This window comes from Phalaenopsis equestris, unplaced genomic scaffold, assembly GCF_001263595.1.
Source record: "Phalaenopsis equestris unplaced genomic scaffold, ASM126359v1 Scaffold000174, whole genome shotgun sequence".
In the NCBI taxonomy this organism is placed as follows: Eukaryota; Viridiplantae; Streptophyta; class Magnoliopsida; order Asparagales; family Orchidaceae; genus Phalaenopsis; species Phalaenopsis equestris.
The window spans coordinates 2,338,787-2,362,435 of record NW_018164616.1 but is presented as its reverse complement, the minus strand read 5'-3'; the positions used below and the strand labels follow the sequence as shown (position 1 = coordinate 2,362,435).

General features: G+C 36.0%; 1 protein-coding gene across 1 annotated transcript in view; it reads right to left on the bottom strand.

Annotated features, from left to right (window-relative positions):
* Nucleotides 1-10,849: 10,849 nt before the first annotated feature.
* LOC110022178 (pentatricopeptide repeat-containing protein At1g30610, chloroplastic) overlaps nt 10,850-23,649 on the bottom strand; it is a 21,451-nt gene continuing 8,651 nt past the window's right edge. The window contains exons 6-9 of the mRNA XM_020720994.1: nt 14,279-14,369; nt 14,051-14,208; nt 12,580-13,011; nt 10,850-11,269 (exon numbers count right to left, since the gene is read on the bottom strand). Coding sequence (XP_020576653.1) covers nt 10,910-11,269; nt 12,580-13,011; nt 14,051-14,208; nt 14,279-14,369 — 1,041 coding nt within the window. The 3' untranslated portion in view covers nt 10,850-10,909. The remainder of the gene's footprint in view (nt 11,270-12,579; nt 13,012-14,050; nt 14,209-14,278; nt 14,370-23,649) is intronic.

Here is a 23,649-nt window from a genome sequence, read left to right as displayed (position 1 = left end):
AGTTTTTGCTATCTTTTTTGTTATAGCAAAACATCACTTTCATGATTTTTGTGTGATTGCGTACACCAATTTTTATATGCATTATATTATATCAAGCAGGTCGTCTGCAGGGAGTCATATCATATATATGCAGACACACAAGTACAATAAAAAGGGGGAGCATGTGATGATTTACATGCTAACTTTTGCATGTAGATGTTGCTTAGATCTTCCATTAGGCATGGCTCGGGCACGTTACATATATATAGTTTTTTGTGCTAACATATTTTTGTGCAGGTTGAGTCCTTTTTTATTTTCATATGTACTTTTTAGAGTCATTAAGAGAGACTTGTAGCAGAAATAAGATACGGACATAGGTTTCAAGACATTTAGCGCAGGAGCCACATGATGAGAGGACCAGAAACTGATGCACATGTCATGTATCTTGACTTCAAATTTGATATTAATGTATAAGTTTATGACCGAGCATGTATATGCAGAGTATGACCGCTATTTTTCTTTTAGAAGATATGTTGCCGACCCAGCGGCACTCTGCCTCTATATTCTTTTATTTGTGTCTTGTTTTTTTGTTTTGTGACTACTTTAGTTCTGTGCTTTCTTTTTGGATTGTTGCATATTTGGGTTGTCACGATAAATACAGCATAGGTTCTTTAAGAACAATTAAAATTTAAAGTTTTTGTAGAATCTTAATAATAAAATATTAAATATAATTAAAATTTAGGGTTAAAATATTCCAAAATTTTAAAACCTGCACTTTTTTTTTCTATATGACCTTCAGAGTGATTTTAAAATGGTTTGCATGACTATCACCCAATCATGATTAATAAGGCCTTCACGCCATAATATTATAGTAGATAATTGCATCATGCTTCAATATACCCAGGGAGAATTTCTTGTGTTTCTTCATACATGACTGGCTCAGCATATATTTATATTCAGGTGGTCGTTTAATGCGTTTAGGGTGTTAAGAGGCTCTCGACCCAAACAAGTGTAAGACCTTTTGTTGGGAGCATTTCCAGCCTTGTAGTTGAACATCTCTTTCTCTTCATTTCATGTTGCATCCTTGTCATTTCGGCAAGTATAAGTCTCATCTCTTGAAGCTCCACCTGAAAGTCATAGGATAGAGTTTTGTTCATTTGACCTTAGGGCTACCGAGGTCCCTATGGACGACTCAATTCATGGTTTGCTGATCGGGGATCTCTGGACGTATTGGGTCGACTATTTCATGACCAAGTAGACTTATGGGCCTAGTGGCTTGGAATGATAAGTCTGTAGTACCTGACCCAACTACCTCTACCTTTTAAGATTATTCTACCCTTCGTCTTGCTGAAACCCATCGAGCCCTATCGCTCTTTTTGACTTCATTGATATCATCTTGATGGTTTAATCATCGATGAAGTATTGGTCGTTTGGGATATAGTGATTCACCTTCTGTCTTGATGGTGCGACCTCTGATGTATAGGAAAATCACTATAGATGTGATTTTGGTTATTCGTAGTCTCTATATGTCGACAAACTGATGCCCATTTGGGATGTGAGATACTCTCTCTCTTCCATGTAACTTAACGAGAGCTTTGAAAGCATCAGTGTTGTCATATGAAAAAACCATCATTTTATGGCCTATCTTCAGGTTCATGTAATATAAGCGACTCATTTTTTTTTTGGAGAATTCTTGGGTCTCCCCCAATATGTAATTAACTAGAAAGATGTGTTCCTCTGAAAGACTCTTGACCCCAGAACAAGAATATTCTTTTTGTTATCCAATTATGGGTGGCTTATGTGAGGATTCTCTTCTTGGATGTTGTATTTTGAGGTACTTCAATCTGTTCATGTTCGAGCGTATATTTTTGACCCATCACATTAGGATTACCCATATATAAGTTTTTCGCATGAGGATTGCCTGTATATAAGCTTTCTGTTTGTTTTTTTTATCAGTTTGTTTATTTGTGGTCGTGTATCCTTTTTTTTATTCCTCTCCTCTTCGAATCATTTATATGATTCAGGATTTATTCAAATAATAGAATTAAATTATGACATATAAATTGAGAAGCTGGCAAGTTCGTGTATATAAAAAGAACCGAGAAAACAATCATTACTGGGGTGATTTTCGTAACGAGATCTCATGTTCAATCGTGGGGTTTATCTGGGAGGCCCTTTGTTTTCTTGTGATGACCTTATCTGGTGACTTCATTCTGTGGGTTATCAGGCATTCTCATAAGCGACAACGTACTTATTAGCCATCTCTAACAAATCGACCAAGCTCTGTGGCTCTATGAGATCGAGATCGAAGCAGAACCTCTCCAACCTTATTCTCCATGTCAATGAGACTCAGGCCATGTCAAGTTTCAAATCTTTTATCTCAAAATTTTCCCTCTGGAACCTTGCAATAAACGATCACATGCTCTAATCAGCTCCTTGTTTCAGTTGCCTCAGGGATCGAGTGCTCTTTTTAGGCCTTAGAGTGCTAAAGAACTGAACTAGAAAAAGTCTTTTGAATTTTGCAAAACAGATGATCACTCCTGTTGATAACCCGTTAAACCATCTTAGTGCAGATGATCACAGCGCTGCGAAGAACAACCCACACTTGAGAGCGCAAAAAGATTTTTAGCAGGCATATGGAGGATTCCAATGACGCAAGGTGTTTGTTGAAATTCAATTGTCCTTTTGTATGGATTAAGGGCAGTCATTTTGAACTTCTATAAGGGTTCAACTGCTGATACTTGTAGCAAGAAGACATTCTCCGACTGTCTCTATGCCTCAGTTTGTATCAGCCAGTATTTCTCCTTGGGGGATGATCCGACATTATCCTGATATAATCCATAATCGAGCTTCTTCTGTAGGCATATCCTTCTTCTCCAGTTGTTTGTCAGTGGTTCCCCTTGAGGGGGGTTGAGTGCCTCTTGTTGAGCCAATCCTCCTTCCGGAAACAGGAACGCCGCTAGGGTAGCAACCGCTCTAAGCACTTCTGTGAATTGTCCTGACATCTTGTTGGTGATCTGGGCCCTCAAGTCTTGCAGGTCATGCTGGACAAATTCTTCCATGAACTCCCTATTGTATGTTCCTTCTGCTACGTTCCTCTATTCTCCATGTTTTTGTTATTAAAGCTCTTGTTCTTTGTTGATGACATGTTTCCATATTTATCGTACCTTTAAGGATGTTGAATCTAAAAACGTCTGGAAAACATACCCAAGGTATAGAGCGTTAGAGAGATAAGTAGAGGATAAGAGAGCACCTAAGTGGAAATAAAGAGAGTGCAACCTTCGTTAATACCATAGACCCTCTATATATAAGCATAAGTCCCATCATTACAACAAAACATATTAGTCACCTCATCATTGACTTTTCAGATGGACTTTTAAGTCATGACAAAGTTATTCGCAAGTAATAAGATCAGGGGGCCTGATTCGATTGATAAACGTTTATTGATTGTCGCGTATGTTAGACACTGGGGACCGCTCCCCCATTCGCAATCGCGATCTCCCGCGCCCGAACCTGCCTTCCCACTCCTGATGTTCGCGAAACCTTTTCCCGCCTCCCTCAATTTCGCAAATCAGCGCCCGATCCCGCTCCCGATCGTGAAGAGTCGCGTCCCTTCGCCAGAAACCTCTCCCGCCTCCTCTATTTCGCGAAGAGAAGCATCCCTTCGCTCCATTCTCTTCGTGATAAAAGGAGAGGCTCTCCTTCAGATCTAGTGGATACGAAGTCACGGTGTTCTTCTTTGGTTTTCTTCAGGATAGAGAAAAGTTTCCTCGGGGCAGAGGAAGAGAAGTGCAAGAAATAGTTCTTTGCGGCAGAAGGAAGAAGAAAGAAGAAGATTGTTCTCTCTAGGCTTCTTCATGGTGGCTTGTGGCATAATAGAAATTGGATTTATTTCTCTTGTACGTGTTTCTTCTTAGGTGTATCTCGGTGTAGAGAGAGAAGAACAGAGAGAGCAACGAAGAGTGAGAGATTCCTCTTGTAAGTCGAGGTGATCGACTGGTGTAAATTCCTCAATTAGTAAAATTCTCTGCAACTCTGTGAATGTAGGCAATTTGCCGAACCACGTAAATTTGTGTGTTCTTTTGGTGTGAATTTTCTCGTGCTATTTTATTCACTTCGTCATCGATCGTTTTAAATTTCATATATACCACAACACAGTAAGCCTCGAATCGATCAATATCTAATTCAAAAGGATGCTTCATGTCGATCGTCCTGAGGGCTGATCATCGCCCCGCGAGAAATTTCCTAACATGTTCCACCGATCGCCTGAACAAGACAACTCTCTTGCCATCGTCCAGCCCGAAACAGTCATCAACAGCTACGCTAGATCAATCTTTTCTTCCTCCTAAGCCATTCATTTGTCTTGAGATTCGTGTTGACATATTATATATATATATATATATATTCAAACACAATAATAATTTTTTTCCTATGTTTTTTAGGTAAAAATTTTTATGTCTCATGTATATTTTCTTTGTTATGGGGTCGTAATTTTGGTTGCATGTATAAAAAACTTGAGCATAAGATCCTTCACTTGAAGGACTGAAGTGCTACAAAACTAGTATCATTTGTGCAACTTTTATTTATTTAAGAGTGAATTTTAACATAAAATTATAATGCAAAAAATATCTTTATTATCTTTTTTTCCTATCTTTTTTAGGTAAAAACTTTTATGTCTCGTGTATATTTTCTTTGTTATGGGGTCGTAATTTTGGTTGCATGTATATAAAACTTGTCCATAAGATCCTTCCCTTGAAGGACTGAAATGCAAAAAATATCTTTATTATCCCAACTTTTCCAATAAATAAATAAAATAATTTAAATAGTAAATATTCTAATTCAGTAATATACAAGTAAATCTCCCCCTAAAAAGATATTAATAACATGGGATAGTCTTTTCCTATATGCCAAGCAAATAACTTTTTGAAAAAGATGAAGTTATCCTACGCCTCCAGCCTTCAGAAGATTTTATGGAAGTGTGAACGGAGGAGTCGGTTCATGAAGGCAATGAGTCAACCGTCGCCGTTAGACAGCTTATTTTTTTTTTTTTAAGAAACCTTGCGAAAAAGTCAGAGAGAAAATTTTGAAGGTAGCAGCTGGAATTGGGTGCATTGACTCAAGGTGTGTTTGAAGATAAGTGACTTATCTGGAAACGTGGATCGTAGATTCGACCCGCATTATATGTTTATTGTAAAAAATCAATTGTGTTTTCGGATAAGTTGCTTAAACACAGTTTTCAAACGATGAGACGCTATTTTCAAAACGTCACCGCAGCGAATAAGCTGCCCCAAACAGAGTCTTACTCTTCCAGACCGATATATAGTTTGTGAGTTAGGTTTAATTTGTTAATAATTAAATTTGAGTCTATTTGGTGAGTTGATTCGTTTAAGAAAATTAACATAAAATAAATTTTAATATATTAAAAAGAATTATAAGCATAAAACTATTAAAATTATTCAAAAAGTTTATTAATCTTCTTTTAGTGAGTTTAGTATATTTCTCTATCATATTCACAGATAAAAGTGTGGGAAACAACAAAATTTTTTACTTGAGAAATAATTGGAAAAGAATAAGACCATCTTGAATGATTTAGTTAAAATAATCCACTAGAAAATTGAAATTACAAAGACTTGCTATTATCTTAAATCATTCTTTAGGAAGAAAACCACGGGACATGACTTAATAGTCTCTTCAATAATTCAATCCGAGCTTAAATAAGCTCAGATCAAACACTTGAATTGTTGTCAGAGGCTTTGGTTCATCAATTGAAATGTTAAATGATCTCAAAATTTGATATGTTATTGTCAAATCAAGTGATTTTATGGGAGGAATTCAACAAGTCTAATATCATTTAATTTTGAGGCTGTGAAGGCACTTAAATGTTAAGAAAATATTTGTAATCAAGAGAATCAATAAATTTTGGCTAAATTTATTAAAACGCTCACCTTAAAAATTATAAATAGACCATCATTCCTTACTTAAAGTGCAGAGAAAATAGAAGAGAACAAGCATACTACTAAAACTTTATTATTGAAGTCCCGACAGTTGTTGTCGATCAATAAAGTTCGTCATCCGCCATCATGGTTCACCACCAATCATCAAAAGTCGTCACAACTATCACCAACAATTATTACAACCAACTACGACCTACGAGTGTTATAGCCACCAACTACAATTATTGTATTTCTAACTAATCATATAATGTTGTACTTGTTATTTCGCAGATGTAAGTTCAATATAATCTTGCAAATTCATCTTCACTGATTCAAGAGAAGAGCGATCACCTTTACTTTGACTATTTTGATTGGGTTGAGTCCCACAATTTTTTCTTTTTATCGATTTTTCTATTTTTTTGCTCTCAGAATTTTCTAGCATGCGACAAAGCTTAAATTTTTTTTACATAATAAATATCAATAATAATGATAATGAGTATATACGTACCCTAAATTTTTAAATTACAAAAAAAAAAAATAGATTTTTTTAGTATATACATAACCAAAAGAAATTTCTCCACATTTTATATGTTTTCATTTATAATAACAAAATATATTTTAATTATATATGCTATGTATAATTTATTAAATTTAGGATAAATTATTTTGCATACTCTTAACATAAATACTGATTGGAAGCTTAGCTCGATCCAAATCAAATGTTGAAATAAAGTATTATAACTTGAACAAATAATTGAACTGATTCGATCATGGCATGATTCTCAATTCATATTAGATATTCGAGCTAGATTCGGAGCACCGTCCATAGTACTAACTCCATTAAGGAATAGCTTTACCGTAGAGTCCTCGTTGATCATGTGTTGCCCCTTGCTTGTACAAGTCGGAGCACATTCTGGTTTTACCCAATAATAATAAATAAATTAGAAAGAGAGGGACAGGGAGTACATTTTAGTGTACATTCGGGAAAAAATATTGTGTATTTGGACAAGGGTCACTAGATGGGCTGCGTGTGAAATTGGGTGGTCGCATCCGAGCCGTTATCCAGACATGTAGATTTCTGCACTCTTTTTATTTTCTTTATTTATTTATTTGAGGAGCCATTTTGGTTAGGGTTGTGCAGTGTGCATTGGATTATTTGTCCATTGATTTGGTTTGATGTTTGAAAAGACGATTCGGTATTTGCTTTTAAATCCCCAAACTTTGGTTTATTGGTTACAGTTCGGTTTTTAAAAAAAAGAAATTGATTAATCGAAAACCGAGTATTAAGGGCAAAGCAACGGAACTAGCGAAGACCAAAATCTTATTCGGGCTCGATACTTCAGTAAAAGACCGAAATTATTTACTTAGAGAGACTGGAGAGTTAGGCTTCACTCTCCATTCTGATTCAAAGAAGCTGTCAAGCAGCTTGCAGCCCTGCGCTGCTCGATTTGCCCCCAGTACTGAATGTTTCATGCTCTGTGACCTCTATCGCTGGTTGGCTAGCTCGCCTCGATTAAGAGGTTCATTTCCTCTTTGGTGTAAGGGTGAATGTAAGGGTTGTAAGGCCCATGCAGAGGTATCAAGACTCAATGGTTAAAATGAGAAAGCGGGGAGGCCTGAAAAGTCATAGTCCTTTTGGTCTTGGATAACTCAATTCGGAACCCCTAGTATTTCCAAACGCTTGGCTTCACGTTATTGATTTAAAAATTTAGGGAGAAAATATATGATGATTGAAAAATTTAGAAGACATAATTGTGGGAGAGAAGACATTGCTAGCAGAACAGATTTAGAAAATGTTTAGCCGAAGATTATGAAACTATACAAGAAGAGTTTGATATTTTGCCATGGCGGAAGGTTAATGCACTGCAATTTCCATTCCTCTCTCAAATGGTTAGAGATGTCTTAGCAGTTCCAATATCAACAGTGGCATCTGAAGCTACATTTAACACAAGTGGTCATGTTCTTTATGCTTTTAGGAGTTCCTTATCTCCCAAAGTTGTGCAAGCTCTAGTTTGCACTAAAGATTGGCTAAGAGCAAAATGGACAAGTGAGTCTACCAATGTTTAAGAGAATATTCGTGGTGTGGATAAATTTGATGAAGGTATCATGCTTATTTTGGTTATGTTCTTATCATGTTTTATTTGAAAATTAACACTAACTCTGCTTCTTTATTATCTATTATATATTTATCGAAGATTACAAATGTTCTTCACTTTGGTAAGGTATTGATTGTTTGAGAGGATAGAGGATTTTGTTGGACTATTTTGTGCACTGCTCATTGTTGTTTTTTTTGCCATATTTGTGGAAGATTTTGTTCTTTTTGCTATATTTGCTATTAAGTGTTGATCACTTCATTTATTGTTGAGGCTGGCAATTTTCCCAATATGCATTGGATTATTTATCAGGTTTAATTATTAGTCACAATATGCATTTGATTATGTAATGGTGTTGTTTGGTTGATGTATTTTGGTGAGGTTGATAGTTTTTCTAGTACGGTGGGTTGAATACTTACATTAATAACTTATAGTTCTGGAGCAGTGCATTTATTGCTTGAAGGTTTATTCTTGAAAATTTTTTAAGCAGTGCATTTTTTCTGGAGCAGTGCATTATATTTACTTAACCATTTAATATTGTTTTGATGGAGCATGTGCATAAATGTTGGTGCTTTGGGTTTGGTTTTGTTTGCAGGGCATTTCTGTCACTGTTCCTCTCATCTCCTGATTACCTTCATGTCATTTATTTGTCTTTTTGATTCGTGATGGAGCTTGGCTTTATCTCTCCTGCTAGTTCATGGTTGTTGGATTTGTAGTTTGTGAATGTGGGTTGCTTGGCTTACTTGTTTTATGAGCTTTGGTTTTTGCCAAATGTAGTTGTTGGGGGTAATTCGGTTGTTACATAATGTTGTCATATTATCCACTGGATTTTTTGGTACTTCCCATCTTTTCTTATGACTATTGCTTGGTTGAATAATCCATGCAAACATTAATAAACTTATAGCTCCTTCTAATGAAGCACCAAGATACTGTTTGGCTATTGTTTGGTTAAATGAACTTATAGCTCATTCTTGAAGGTCTAATAAAGCATAATTTTTAGAAACATGTCCACAACATGCATTATGAGTAAATTGCTTGATTTGATAGATTCTTTGGTTTGATATAACATAACTTTAGCACAACCATTATTTAGCTGATGCATTAAGAAGATGACTTTGGCATTAAATCAAGCACATAACCTGCATATGTTGGCATGTATTTCTCTGTATTGCTGCCTGTTGGGACCTATACGATTATGCCTATACATTTGAATCTATAAGATTTCTACTTTCCAGAGCAGTGTATCATGTTATATGCTATTTACAAAAGCCTTCATTTCTAGGAGATTTTTACTGCTTCTTTTCTTATTTGGATAAAATTAATGATGTTGGTATTCTGCTATTGGAGTGTTTTGTAACTTTTGTTCCTCTGTTGGTTGGAAATGGTTTTCGGGCTGCTTACAAACAACAGAGTATGGAATTGGAATTTAACCAGACAATGATTTTCATGTCCTGGATGGAATTTCTGATCTCGTTCCTCCTCATGGCATTTCGGAGAGCAATGATGAGATCTACAAAAATAACGATGTGCTTAACCAGCATACCTACACGAATGATGCTTGGATGTCTTTATTTGGACAATTACGTCTTAGTCTTACGTCTCCGACTTGTTGGTGCTCTATTTATTTTAGATTATGAAATTGCGTGGATGGAGCATTTCATTGAGACCATTGTATAGTCTAAGCTCTCTCTATCCCCCTGGATAGATTTGAATTTTAGCATTTGCTTTCCTTTGCCCTTTGTTGTATTTTCTCTTTTCGTTGAGACCATTGTATAACAAAAATAAACAATAATTATAAGTTGGTGCCTCTAAAGAACAAGTTAGATGTGATGTTGATGAGGCTCAACTAGAAGGAATCAAGGAAAACAAATGAGTTAAAGAGAAAACTCCTGACTGTGCTTAAAATTACGTGCAACTTTCTTGTATTATTAAAAATTTATGGTTCATGTAACCTATTTATGCACTTTTTAAAGCTTGTTCAATGTTGTATCATACCTCTTTTTCTTTGGGTTGTAAATTAAGTTGTAACCAAATTATTTTTATCAATTGAATATTACTTGTTTTAACTAGGTTGCTTTTCTATGTTTTTTTATTTTTTATTTTTTACATATCAAATACATATATTTCAATTTATCAAAAACTGAACCGTTTGAACAAAATAAAATTTTAATTTGACTGAATCGATTCTAAAAAAAAATTTTTTTTGGTTTGGTAGTTTGGTTTTTGGATTAGATTAAGGTCAATTGGCTAATTTGTAAAATTGATGCATTAGAACCGACCGAATGCATACCCCTAATTTTGATATTTTAGAGGAAGATCACATCATTGAGGGAGTGAAAGGCTTTGTGCTTCTCATTCTCTTGGGCCCTTCAGATTTGATAATGCCCATATAAGGTTGAAGAGAAGTCATGTTTGTGAACCTTCGGCTTTTGTTCTATACTTAGAGAAGAAGCAACTGTGTGAAAAGATATAGTTAGTCCACAATTCCTATGAAGAGAATTAAAATATTTTGATGTACAACTCATTTTAGTGTAATTGTCTTCCATTGCCTCAATTATAAAGCCTCAAGTTCACCACGTATTATATATATGCACGCAGCAGTCAGTATGTGTTCCCGATTAGTTAGCCTTCAAATATTCTCAAGAAAATTTTGTATTAAAATATTTTTTAACAAATTTATTACAGTATTATTTTAATTACTAAATTCATTTTATAATATGTGGGATGTGATATATAAATAATTAATACTATATAATCTCACAGTTCATTGAAAATACTTGAGATCTATATTATGATCAAAATCTTAATCAGCTTATCAAACAATATAATATCTCATTAGTCAGCTAACAATGCAATTTCAGATAACAATAATAATATCAACTTCATTTACAGCATTCTTCAGCATTACAATAAAGAATGAATTCCTCCACCGTAAAAACTGGAACCAAATTCTTTACAAGCATTCAATAGACTCTGATGCACAGGGTGAGGTCGAGCACTTACAGAGATGACCCCTCTCAGCTCATGCAGCAGCTTCGTTAAGGTTCTGCTATTGATGTGATGAGTATTCTTCTCTAGTAGATTCAGCCATGATTTCTCAGAGAAGGCTTCGGTTTCCATGTCTTGATGAATGGTGATGAACGAAACAGCAGATCCAGGGTCGTCTTCCTGCAGCTTCATGGAGAAGAGTTCTTTGATGATAGGAGGCGGCGGGACGCGGCCATTAATGGTTAAGTGTTCCCATGTGATCTCCAATATGCTCTTCTGAGAGATTGATGGCGTGTAATAGAGGGAAAAAAAAAATAATGCTTAGTAATACATTAAAGGAAAATTTACATACATACATACCACACAGTTCAAATGTGTTTACATATCTCAAACCTAATGTTTGATATTTTGGTTTATAATGCTTTGGTGCCATAAACTTATACATGAAAGCGTGCATTTCACGTATAAAGATAATTGTGGTATTTTCATGTGAAGTTACAGTTTTGGGTGTTATAAGAGTAAATATATAAGTTTAAGTGTTGGATATGTAAATACATAAGCATTGTGTTAAAATAGTAATAATGCAGGCCTAAATAGGGTAATATGGTCCCTCTTTTAAAATCATTTGCAAAGATCTCTACTGCAACTGAAAAATAAAAGCAAGTTGATCAGCTTAGCAGTCAAGATTAGGAACTGTTTTGTCATGCCATCTATACTAGATACAAATTAATGCATCATTATACATATTTTTAATAATTTTAATATTTCTGACTGATTTTATAACATTAGAATGATAAAAAAGACATAAAACTTTACATATTTGCCAATCGCTTGATGCCTTTTGCCAGTCATTGTAAGTTCGGGTTATCACATGTTTGATGAGCATTCTCATTTTCTGCACCGCTCAAGCATGTATATATAAACATATAGGAAGATTTACATAAAGGCAACTTAATTCCTATGTATTTACATATCTAATACCTAAACTACAATTTTTACACATATGTCATATCATCTAAGCTTGAAAAGATGTATTTCACATTTAAAGAGTTAAAATAGTGATATTTTCATGTCATATCATCTATGCTTGAAAAGATTTATTTCACATTTAAAGAGTTAAAATAGTGATATTTTTTATGTGATATGAAACATTTGGTGGTACAAATATAAAAAAAGTAAAGTTTAGGCAGTAGATATGTAAATACATAAGATTGGGTGATATGTATGTAAATGCCCAAAATATATATGTGAGGAGGATGAAATCATCTCTTCCTAGGATAGACATTTTCCACCAAATTTTATTTGGAAATCATAATTGAAAGCTTCCATTCTCTTCAATATCAACAGTAGCGGCACATAAGCTTCAAAAGGATTTTAAGATTATTTCATCATAAATTGGGCACAACTAAATTTTTGTTGAATCGTTTAACTCAACTCTCATTTTGAATTTGCAAAAATTCTCATTTCTAGAATTAAAAAACTTCAAACCAAGAAAATTCAAAGAAATCTAGCAAAAAACTTGCAAATATCATAAATTGCACACAACTTTGCAAAAGTAAAGCTAAGCAGCGAAAATATAAGATTACCTTTCCAGCCCGCCAAGCATCAAATACCAGACGCATATGTCGTTTTTCATCAAAGTGATAGCCATGACGAATCATCTCTCGAAAAAAATCCTCAAAATCATCCCACTTACTTGCCGCAGCACACGCTTCCATCATCGTGTTGAACGTAAATTTATCAGGGAAAACCTTTCGACTGAACTCATCTTCTCCATTAATCTCATGGCTATCAGACAATATTCTCTGAAAAAGACTTTTCGCTTCTTCAAACATCCCGTGCTGTATGTATGATTTCAGCATGATGTTGAAGGTGATCACATTTGGTGAACAGAAACTATTCATTTGGTTGAAAATATATGTAGCATTTTCAATACTTCCCGACTCAACGCAAGCTTGAATAAGACCAGTGTATGTCACCACCAACGGCTTCTTTGCAACCTTGGATATTTTTTTAATCTGTCAAAAAAGATTTTTTCCTTAGCTAAGCTTCTTCTCAGATAGAAATTATTGCAAGCATTAAAAATAAGAGCAATCAATTAAACATTCCTTAACGATTTTGATACTAAATCTATTCATTAAGATATTAAATAAGTATATATTATTGATTGGGATAGTTATATCTTTGTCGAAATAATTATTAAGAAATTATATAATTTATTAAAAGATAAATAGCATAATTAATTAGTCAATGATTGATGCTTAGGATAAAAAATATTTTAATTATTACTTTAGTTAGGAATTTTGCTAATCAATTGAATATTAGTTAATTGATAAAAGGCAATCTAACTATTGATGCAGTAAAAATAAAAGGGAGGCATTTACATACAAACCACCTGATTCTTATATATTTGCATATATAACACCTAAACTTTCATTTTTTACATAAATATTACTCAAATCTTTCACATCACATCAAAAATATAACAATCACAAATTTTTTAGAAGTGAAATTCACCTTTTCATGCATAGTTTCTTAATACCAACATGTTATAAATAAAAATATCAAACTTTAGGTGTTATACATGTAAAATGTGAATCATAATTTTTGGTCATGTAAGTAAATTTTCCAAAAAAAAAAAAAAAAACAATTAATTAGTATTAGTTAACTATTTAAATAAATAATTATTAAAAAATTAAATGCTAGAATAATAAAATTTTCTGGTTTGACAAACATTCAACAACAATTTTGTTAGTAGATTATTGAGGACAATAAGTTATTCATTTATAATTGCTATAAGAATATGCTGGTTACTCATGCGTTCATTAATTAATAAAATTAATTTAAGCATTAATAAACTTTCAGGATATTAAACTACTTTTATAATTTTTAATTAACTTGGTATTAATATCACAATAGTGTTTATCAAATAATTTCATCTTTTAACAACAATTTTAACATCAATTCACCGAAATATTTCATTTTACACAGAAGGTATGCATAGTACAGAAAAACATATTCAATTATAGCTTGAATATGAGCTTAAAAGGCGCAAACCTGATGAAGAGCTTCGTCACATCTTCCTGCACTGCAGAGACAGCGAGCGAGGTCATAATACAGACTAGCAGAGCCAACTATTCCACGTCTTTCCATATCTTTTACGGCCTGTACAGCCTCATCGGCATTGCCTTCTCTCCAAAAAGTATTCACAAGAACTGAAGACAAATGAGTTGTCAGTGACAATAAAAAATTTAGATGTTATATAATTTTAAGTTAGTCTCATACCTTTGTAATTCAAAGCACCAGGAATGGAGTTCTTCTGCAATTTCCTAAAGAACTCGTGAACCAAGTTGTATTTGCCACATGCAAGCATCACCTGTTGAGAATAATTGTTTGATACAATTCCCTAAAGTGGAGCCTAAAGTGGAGTATGTTATAATTAGTAGAAATGGATTCCTTCAACTAAGTGGATAAAATTGAATTTAGCAGAAATAACTGCAGAAAAGAAGTGGTTAAGAAAGTTTGGACTGCTCATCCTTTCAATGAGTATTTATACAGAGAATTGCATAAAAACAAAAATCAAATAATAATTACAATGACAAAAAACACAAAAAACCACCTTAAGAAATATGAAATATTAAATTATAGTAAGAGATTTCACACTTTGAAATTCGAACGTGTTGATAAGTCCACAGTTTGAAATATATTTCCTATTTTTTGGGAACTTTTTTTGGTGAATTTTAACTTTTTCTTGAAATGTTAAATAATGATAAGTAATTAAAATATTAATTTATTGTTAAACATATTTTAACTAATATGGAGAATAATACACTAGTGAGTATTCTTTTGTCATCTTAGATTTGCAAGAGCGTGTTAGAGTTAACTGAGTTTTGAGGTTATATGATATGTGAAGAGTCCTTTAATTCCTAATATTGGTTTTCATAATCCAATTAAATGATCTAAATATGTTATATGATTAATGCTCTTAATTTGTTTCATTAATATATTATGAGTCAGACTTGAACTGCATGATGCATATATTAAATTGTTATCAAATGCATACTCTCAAATTGACATATTAATTGCTTCAAATCATTCTATAAGCTTGCACTGTAAAGGCATTTTAAATCCTTACTCTGGAACACTGTTTTATGAGATAAAATTCCCTCTGAGCCACCACTTATTGATCATCATTTTGTCATTTTAGTTGGTGTGTCTGAAGTTTCGCATGGTTGAACTTTTTTTGTAATAAATGTGACATAATGTTTACATATGCTTTCATGTTTTCATTGTTTATATATGTTCGGCTGTGATTTATTAGACTTGTAGATCTAGACGCATGCACACATACATTCCTAATTGTTATACGGAAGATTCACATATATGCCATTTGATTGCTATATATTTACATATTTAACATATAAACTTCAATTTTTTACATAAAGGCTACCTTACCTTTGTAAGAAAAGTGTATTTAATATTTTAAAAGTCAAAAGCATGGTAGTTTTGCTGTGATATAAAAGATTTGGAAGGTATAACTGTAAAAATAAAGTTTAGGTGTTAGATTTGTAAATACATAGGAATTAGGTGTTACATATTTAAATGCCTTATGTTATATCATAATTAAGCCATCTGTTGAGTCATAAACTAAACCTTATATTAATGAATATTTTTTGACAGGTCATTTTGAACTGAAAAGAGAGCCAAGGAAAGATGAAGGGTAAGTGGCACAGTTCTAGGGTTCCTAGAAGGAGAGATGTAACTCTAGAACTGTGTGATGGAGCACCAAAAGGCATTAGGAAAGTTCTGGACGGGATAATAGGAGTGGGAGGAAAAATGACGACTGAAACTCGGGTTGAGTGAGGACTAGACAGCAACCCGGCAGCAAGAAAGCTGCACTTTCCTTATAGAACAGGTTCAGTGGCAGTCTGGCTGAAAACAGCGAGCGAACGAAAAATCGGCGAGTTGCAGGCTATGAGGTAGTTTCATTACCTGTTCTTAGGCAAGCTACGGAAGCACCACTTGTAAAAAGATGTTACAGTACTGTGGAGAGCAAAATTCAGAGAGAAATCTGTCAAATGCATAAACTCAGCAAAAACTAAGTCCCAAACAGCCAAAACGCCAAATATATAAGAGCTCACTAATAAGGAATAACCTAAATTTGACAATAAAGAAAAATGAAAGGAAACAAGAAAGCAATAAATGAAATCAACTGAAAAAGGAACTGCCTGGTTTGGTGCAACCAATCCCGCGATATGGGAGTCCTGTATTCGCATGATCCGCTGCTTGGGAGACGCTGCCTCGCCGCAATTATGTGCCTAACATCACTCTCCCCGGGTAAGAGAGGCTTCATCCTCGTCTCCGAAAACATCCAGGCAATGGTAATATGGCAACAAATCATCAATATTAATCTATCTGAGAGTGGGCTGCTAAAGAGAAATAAAGCTTTGTGTCTAATTTGTCCCATAAAGTCCTCCAAAAGGGGCAGAGAATTTCACATCCCTATCCGAGGTGATGCTATAGTTATCCCATGAAGATGAACAACTTTCTTGAAGTATAAGTTTGCAATATGTGACACGACCATTGTCTTATAGTAAGGGACAAAGTGTTTCATCTTAGAAAAATTATCTGCCACAATCATAATAGAATCTTTACTCCGTTGTGTCTGGGGTAAGCCCACCACAAAGTCCATGTTCGCGTCCAACTAATGTGCCTCTAGAACATAAAGGGAAGTGTAAATACTTGTTTTTTGCCCTTTAGCCTTAGCCAAATGGCATACCCTCCACTATCTGACGAGTCTCTCCATGTTTTGTACCAATTTGGGCCAATAAAAATTCTTTTTCACTAAGGAGAGAGTTTTGACTGCCAAAATGTCATGTCATCCCCCACTAGCACTTCAATAAGATATTCTCTCTAAGTGAACGTCAAGGAATGCACAATCTATTCTAAAAGAACAGGTATCCATCAAATTTGTAATATTGCTCGTATAGCACATCCTAACATTGTATCCAAATATCCTGAAAATCCTTGTTAGCTGCATACAAGTCTTTCAACACCTCAAAACTAACCTTCAACTTATAGTGGCGATGACTTAGAGCATTGATTATTATATTCTCACTCACTATTTAATGTTTGAGTAGAAAATGGGATGAGAGAAGAAACTTCACTGATAAGGCGTGTGAGACCTTTAACTTATTCTGACCATTCAAGAATCTTAGGGCCTCGTAGTCAGTGTAAAGATTAAATTCATTTGTCAGCAAATAATGACTCCAGTGACTAAAAGCTGTCAAAATAACATGAAACTCCTTGTCATAGATAGAGTACATTCTCCTAGAATCATTCAATTTTTCACTAAAGAAAGCAATCAGATGCCCTCCTTGACTTAGCATAACTCCAATTCCCATATTAGAGGTATCATAGTCCTCACACACTAGATTAAAATCTAGAAGTGCGAGAACGGGAACTTTAGTCACATGTTTCTTCAAAACTAGCATGAGCATCATCTGACTATGCAAATTTATCTAACTTTAAAAACTCCGTCAAAGGTGCAGCAATCGAGCTGAAATTCCTAATAAACCTCTTGTAAAAAGAAGTCAGACCATGAAACGGGTATACTTGAGTAAATGACTGAGGTTTGGGCAAGGCTTCAATAGCCTCGATCTTTGTTGGGTTCATCTCAATGTCATCAAATGAAACAATGTATCAAAAAAAACATGTTTGTAGTGTAAGAAAATGACACTTTTTGAATGGCAAATTAGTTAATGTATCCAAAGAGCCTCAAAAAACTTATCTTAAATGTTGTAAGTGCTCCTCTGAACTGTTGTACACCAATATCATCACATACACAACCACAATTTTTTTAATGATGGCTCTAATGACCTAATGACCCGGTTCATTAGCCGCATGAAAATATTCGGGGCATTAAATATCCCAAAGTGTATGATTGTCTACACATACAATCCATCTAGTGCCTTAAAAGTTGTTTTCCCCCTGGTCTCATATTGAGCTAGTGGTAGCCATTTCGCAAATCAATCTTAGAGAAAAAACTAGCTCCATGTAACTGATCAAACAAATCATCCAATCTCGGAATAAGGAATTTGTACTTGATTGTGATCTTATTTACAACCATGCTATCGATACACATACATCATGATCCATCATTTTTTAGCACAATCAAATTTGGCACAAAATAGAGACTGATGCTCTCACAAACTCGTCCCTGAGCCATCAGATCCTCCACCTACTTCTATAGCTCCTCATACTCTATTGGTAGCATCGGGTAGGCTAGTCAGTTGGGGAGCACTGATCCTGGGATAAGGTCTATAGCAAGCTAGATCTCTCCCAAGGGTGATAATTCATGTGACATGTCCGTCAGAACATCTTGAAACTCTGCTAGCAAGGGTCACACTGCCTCAGATATTAGCTCCTCTGTACCACTGCCTTCTAGCATCACTAAGGCCAAGCCCACTAGTGCCTCTCTCATAGCCTGTAAAAATGAGGCACAAAATATGATTGCTCCTCCCTTTGTTAGAGTACTCATCAATCCTGACTTCTTTAATGGTACAAGTACAATACATTTCTCGTTTTTTGTTGAATATGTATATATTTTTATGGTTATCATGAAGTATACCTCTATCGTACTGCCATGGTCGACCCAACACAATATGGCATACATCCTGCATCCATAGAGATCACATCATACCAAACATCCCCGGTCAACAGAAATCTATTTTCTTCTTCAACCAAGTTAGGGAGTATGGCTGGGAATGTTTTTGTGTAGTGAGGCTCAGTTTATCCACCACCTGCGTAGATACCACATTTTTATAACTGCTTCCATTTATGATAAGGTTGCACGTTCCCTTCATAGTACAACGGATTTGGAAGATGTTATGCATGAGCCATTGTTGATCCCTCTTAGGCTCAATTCAGAAAATGCATCGAACCACAAGCATCTCACCATCATCTGCAAGTAGTCGGATACTTCTCATCATTATCCCACTTTGGGTCTTCACTCTTTGTCTCCTCCACCGCACCCTACTCGATAAAAGAAATCACCCTCATGTTCGGAAGAAATGTATCAAAATTCATGACATCTAAAATATTTCCTAGTTGGGAATGTCTTGGGGGAGTTGGCCTAGTCAGTCCTCTTTTCCTCCTGTGTTGGCTTCTCTTCATGCAAGGTATGTCTGGGTACTCTTGTTGGCGTGCTCTTGAAGGGGTGTGGACCTAATGTTGTGGTGTTGTTTCTCTACCTCAAGGAAAGGGCATGAACATTTTGTAATGTTTAGTCGGGCTGTAGTTGGACCACGATGCCAATAGACCATCCCTAAAGATAGCAGGCTATGGTGATCTCATCGGGCTCTATTAACTTACACTTCAACATAAGTTGTTCGAACTTAGTGGTGTACTATTCTACTGAAAGATCTTCATGTTGTAATTGAAGAAGCCTCAAAAACACGTCATGCCTATAATGAACTGGTAGATACTTAAGTTGCATCTCCATTTTCATTTTGGACCAAGTTGTAATTTTAGTTTTTCCCTCACATTAACATAGGTGCTTCAATTTTTTTCACCACAGAGATACTCTTCTTTAACAAATGACAAGTAGTTTTACCCTTTTGTTAGCTAGAATACTTCCGTACTCAAAAACTTGTTCAACTGTCTGTCGCTATTCAATAAACTCGTCTGGATCCATGCGACCGCTAAAATTTGATAGATTCACCTTGACTCCAAAATCACATTCTCTCCTCTTATACTCAATTTTGAAACACTGCGGCATCGGCTCTTCGTCACTTAAAAGCTTCTTAGTGAAAAGTGTTTTCTCCATCTCATTTATTTGGATGAACACCATTGTCGTTGTGAGTAACTTCTTCATACTATCTTCTTTCAAACTCAACGAGCCTCTGCAGCAATTGAATAATTTCTCGCCACATATCCTCAACGGTAATTTCATGGAGTTCTCGTTCATCTATTCATACCAAATGACATCATTCTAGGGTTCCTAGAAGGTGTGATGGAGCACTAGATGGCATTAGGGAAGTTGTAGACAGGATAACAGGGGTGGGAGGATGGATGGCGACTGAAACTCAGTGCAAGCAATGCCTGAACAGCAACCCGACAGCAGGAAAGTGTTCCTGCTGTAAACAGCAGATAGAACATGGTTCAGTGGTGGTCCGGCTAAAAACAGCGAGCGAACAATGAATCGGGGAGATGCGGATAGCGATGGGGTTTCACCATCTATTCCTAGTCAAGCAACAGAGACGCCACTAGTAAAAGGTTACATCACTCTAGAGAGCAAAATCCAGAGACAATCCTCTCAAACTTAAATAAAAACTCAGTGCCAAACAGCCAAAACACCAAATACATAAAAACTCCCTAATAAGGAATAACCTAAATCAGAAAATAAATAAAAAGGGAAGGAAATAAGAAAGGAATAAATGAAAACAACTGAAAAAGGAAGCGCCCGATTCGACGCGGTCAATTCCGCGACATGGGAATCCCGTATCAGCTGGGTCCTGCAGGATCCACGGTCTCGCGATGAATACGCGTCCCATGTCAGTAAGGTAGCAATCTATAAAAAATAAAGTTTGTGGGTCTTCTTATCTAAGTTATGAGTTGCTAATCAAACTTAATAATGAGACATATAGCCTCTAAGATGAATGTGTGGAATAACTAGATCTTATTTATATTATGGTGGCTCACCATTATAGATATTATTTGGACTTAGTTGTTATGAGTATTGTTTGGTAGATATATAATTGTGATATATATTGTTGTAATTCTACATGTCTTTGGGATGAATCTGTAACTGTAAAATGTCATTCAGTTCAGCCGTTGTGCTGTCAAATTTTCAATGACAAGAATGGTGTTATATGCATGGAAATATTGCACGGGTTATTCTTCAAAATGATTTAGTTTAACGTATACAATTGACAGAGAGAAATCAATTCTCACAAATAAAGCCTTAATAAAATCCATTGCTATATAAGAAAATAGTTGCAGAAAATAAGTCATATAGATTTGATTGTTTAGAAAAATCTCGAACAGATAAAGATTTGCATTATGGTTCGTACTATTACTGCTAATGCCAATTTTAACTAGCACGTTTGTCAAAGAGTATTCCACAAATGGCCATATTAATGTTCAATAAAAAGATAGAATTTAATCTTCAAAGAGTAACAATTTAAAAATTTAAAAGGGAATTAGCATGAGAGGTTGTTGTGCAAACTCAATTACTTCCATGATGAGCCCATAAGTTGTAATTGAAGTCCGACTGAAACCAGCGAGCGGACAGTGAATCAGGGAGATGCGGACGACGATGGGGTTCCACCATCTGCTCTCAGGCAAGCAACAGTCACATCACTTGCAAAAGGAAGAGGTTGTGGCACTCCGGAGAGCAAAATTCAGAGAGAACTCTCTCAAACCTAACAAAAACTAAGTGCCAAACGACCAAAACACCAAATATATAAAAGCTCCATAATAAAGAATAACCTGAATCAAAAAATAAATAAAAATGGAAGGAAATAAGAAAGGAATAAACGGAAACAACTGAAAAAGGAAGCGCCCGACTCGACGCGGTCAATTCCACGATATGGAAATCCCGTATTGTGGAATTATGCTCATTATTTAGTTACTTATTCTATTTAGTATTTGCTATATTTTGTCATGGTATAAAAAGGGTAATTCCTTAATTATAGGTATTTATGTTTATTCCATAATTATAGGAATTACTTAATTGTAGGGAGATTTCTTTCCTCATTTTATCTCGTGTACTCACCTATTTATAGGTGAATTATCTATGTATTCAGGGAGAAAAAGGTTATTCAAAATTCACATGGTATCAGAGACATCAAAGAAAACCTCTCCCGCTCGCTCTCGGCTCAATCACGGCCCTTCTCTCCCGCGATTCTCCGTAACCGAGCGCTGCCCTAGTCTGTCGTCCGCATCCGAGCGCCGCTCCTACCGATCGCGCCTCTCTCTGATTGTCAGCGTCGGCTCCACGTCTGCGTCCGCTTCCGCGCTCGTCTCCCGCGATCATTCGCACTCCTTCCGCGATCGTCTCCCTCATCGCGCTTCTACCGCGATCTCTGCGAGAGTTCAGATCTCTCAGGAGACGCCAGATCGCGATCTTCCGTAATCCCGACATCTGTCGTTGAATCCTATCCTCTCCCGCGAGCACAGCCAGTTCCCGCGATCTCCTGCGCCGGCTCTTCTTCCGCGACCGAGCACAGCCAGTTCCTATCGTGCTTAATGACTAAGTACGGCCATGCCTGCAACTCCTCCACTAGTGATGTCACTTCTAGCTGGGTCTCCATTGCCCAACAATTCAGATAATAATTTTGTCCTCATCACCAGCCACAAAGTCACCGACCATAATTACCTCTAATGGTCGCAGTCAGTCATGATGTTTGTATGTGGCAAAGACAAAGATGACTACCTTACTGATGATGCTCCAGCTCCGATGACGACAGATCCATCATACAAGACTTGAAAATCCGAGAATAATATGGTTATGGCCTGGCTTGTTAACTCGATGACACTTGATATTGGCGAAAATTTTCTTCTCTATGGCACAGCGAAGGAAATCTGGGATGCTGCCCGTGAGACCTATTCTAGTGCGGACAATACAAGCGAATTATTTGCTGTTGAAACCATTCTTCATGACTTTCGTCAAGGTGATCTCTCCGTCACCCAATACTTCAATACTCTTACTCGGTATTGGCAACAACTAGATCTATTCGAGGTGTACCCTTGGAAGTGTCACGAACACTCTGTCATATTTCGTCAAATCATAGAACAGAAACGCACCTTCAAATTTCTTCTCGGCCTCAAATCTGAGTTTGACCAGACTCGCTCACGGATTTTGAATTTGAAACCTCTTCCAACAATTCGTGAAGCTTTCTCCGATATACGCCGCGAAGAGAGTCGACAAAAGGTCATGTTAGGTGTTTCCTTGTCCACCACAGCCCTCGACGGATCGGCACTTGCTGCTCATGTTCCATCCACAGACAACAGCCAACGCCCGAGCCGCCCTTGATGTGACCACTGCCGCCGTTCTGGCCATACTCGGGATACGTGTTGGCGGATTCATGGCAAACCCGCCAATGGGAAACCCAAACCGGATCATCGGGCAGCTGCCACCAGCACCACTGAAGCCTCTCCAGAAACGAGCTCATTCAGCAAAGAACATATTCATGCCCTCCAGAAGATGCTCGGTCCTAGAAGATGCTCGGTCAATTGTCACCGGTCCAGCCTACTAGTGCGGCATCGGGTGCTACCGGCATTGTTACTTATCAAGGTATTTCTCCATCCGCGTTCGTCTTGGATTCAACCTCTTCTCGCCCCTGGATTGTTGACTCAAGTGCCTCCGATCATATGACTGGAGATGTCTCCTTATTAATGGATTACCAGTCGTGTAATCCGACACTCACTGTTCGGATTGCTGATGAATCAGCTTCCAAAGTTGCTGGTCTTGATTTTGTCCTCATTTCTCCAGATTTATTCCTCACTTCTGTGCTTCATGTTCCTACTTTGGATTGCAATCTGATATCTATTAGTAAGCTCACTCATGATTGTCATTGTGTTGCTAAATTTTTTCCATATGTTTGTGAATTTCAGATGTGAATTTCAGGATTTGAAGTCGGGGAGGATGATTG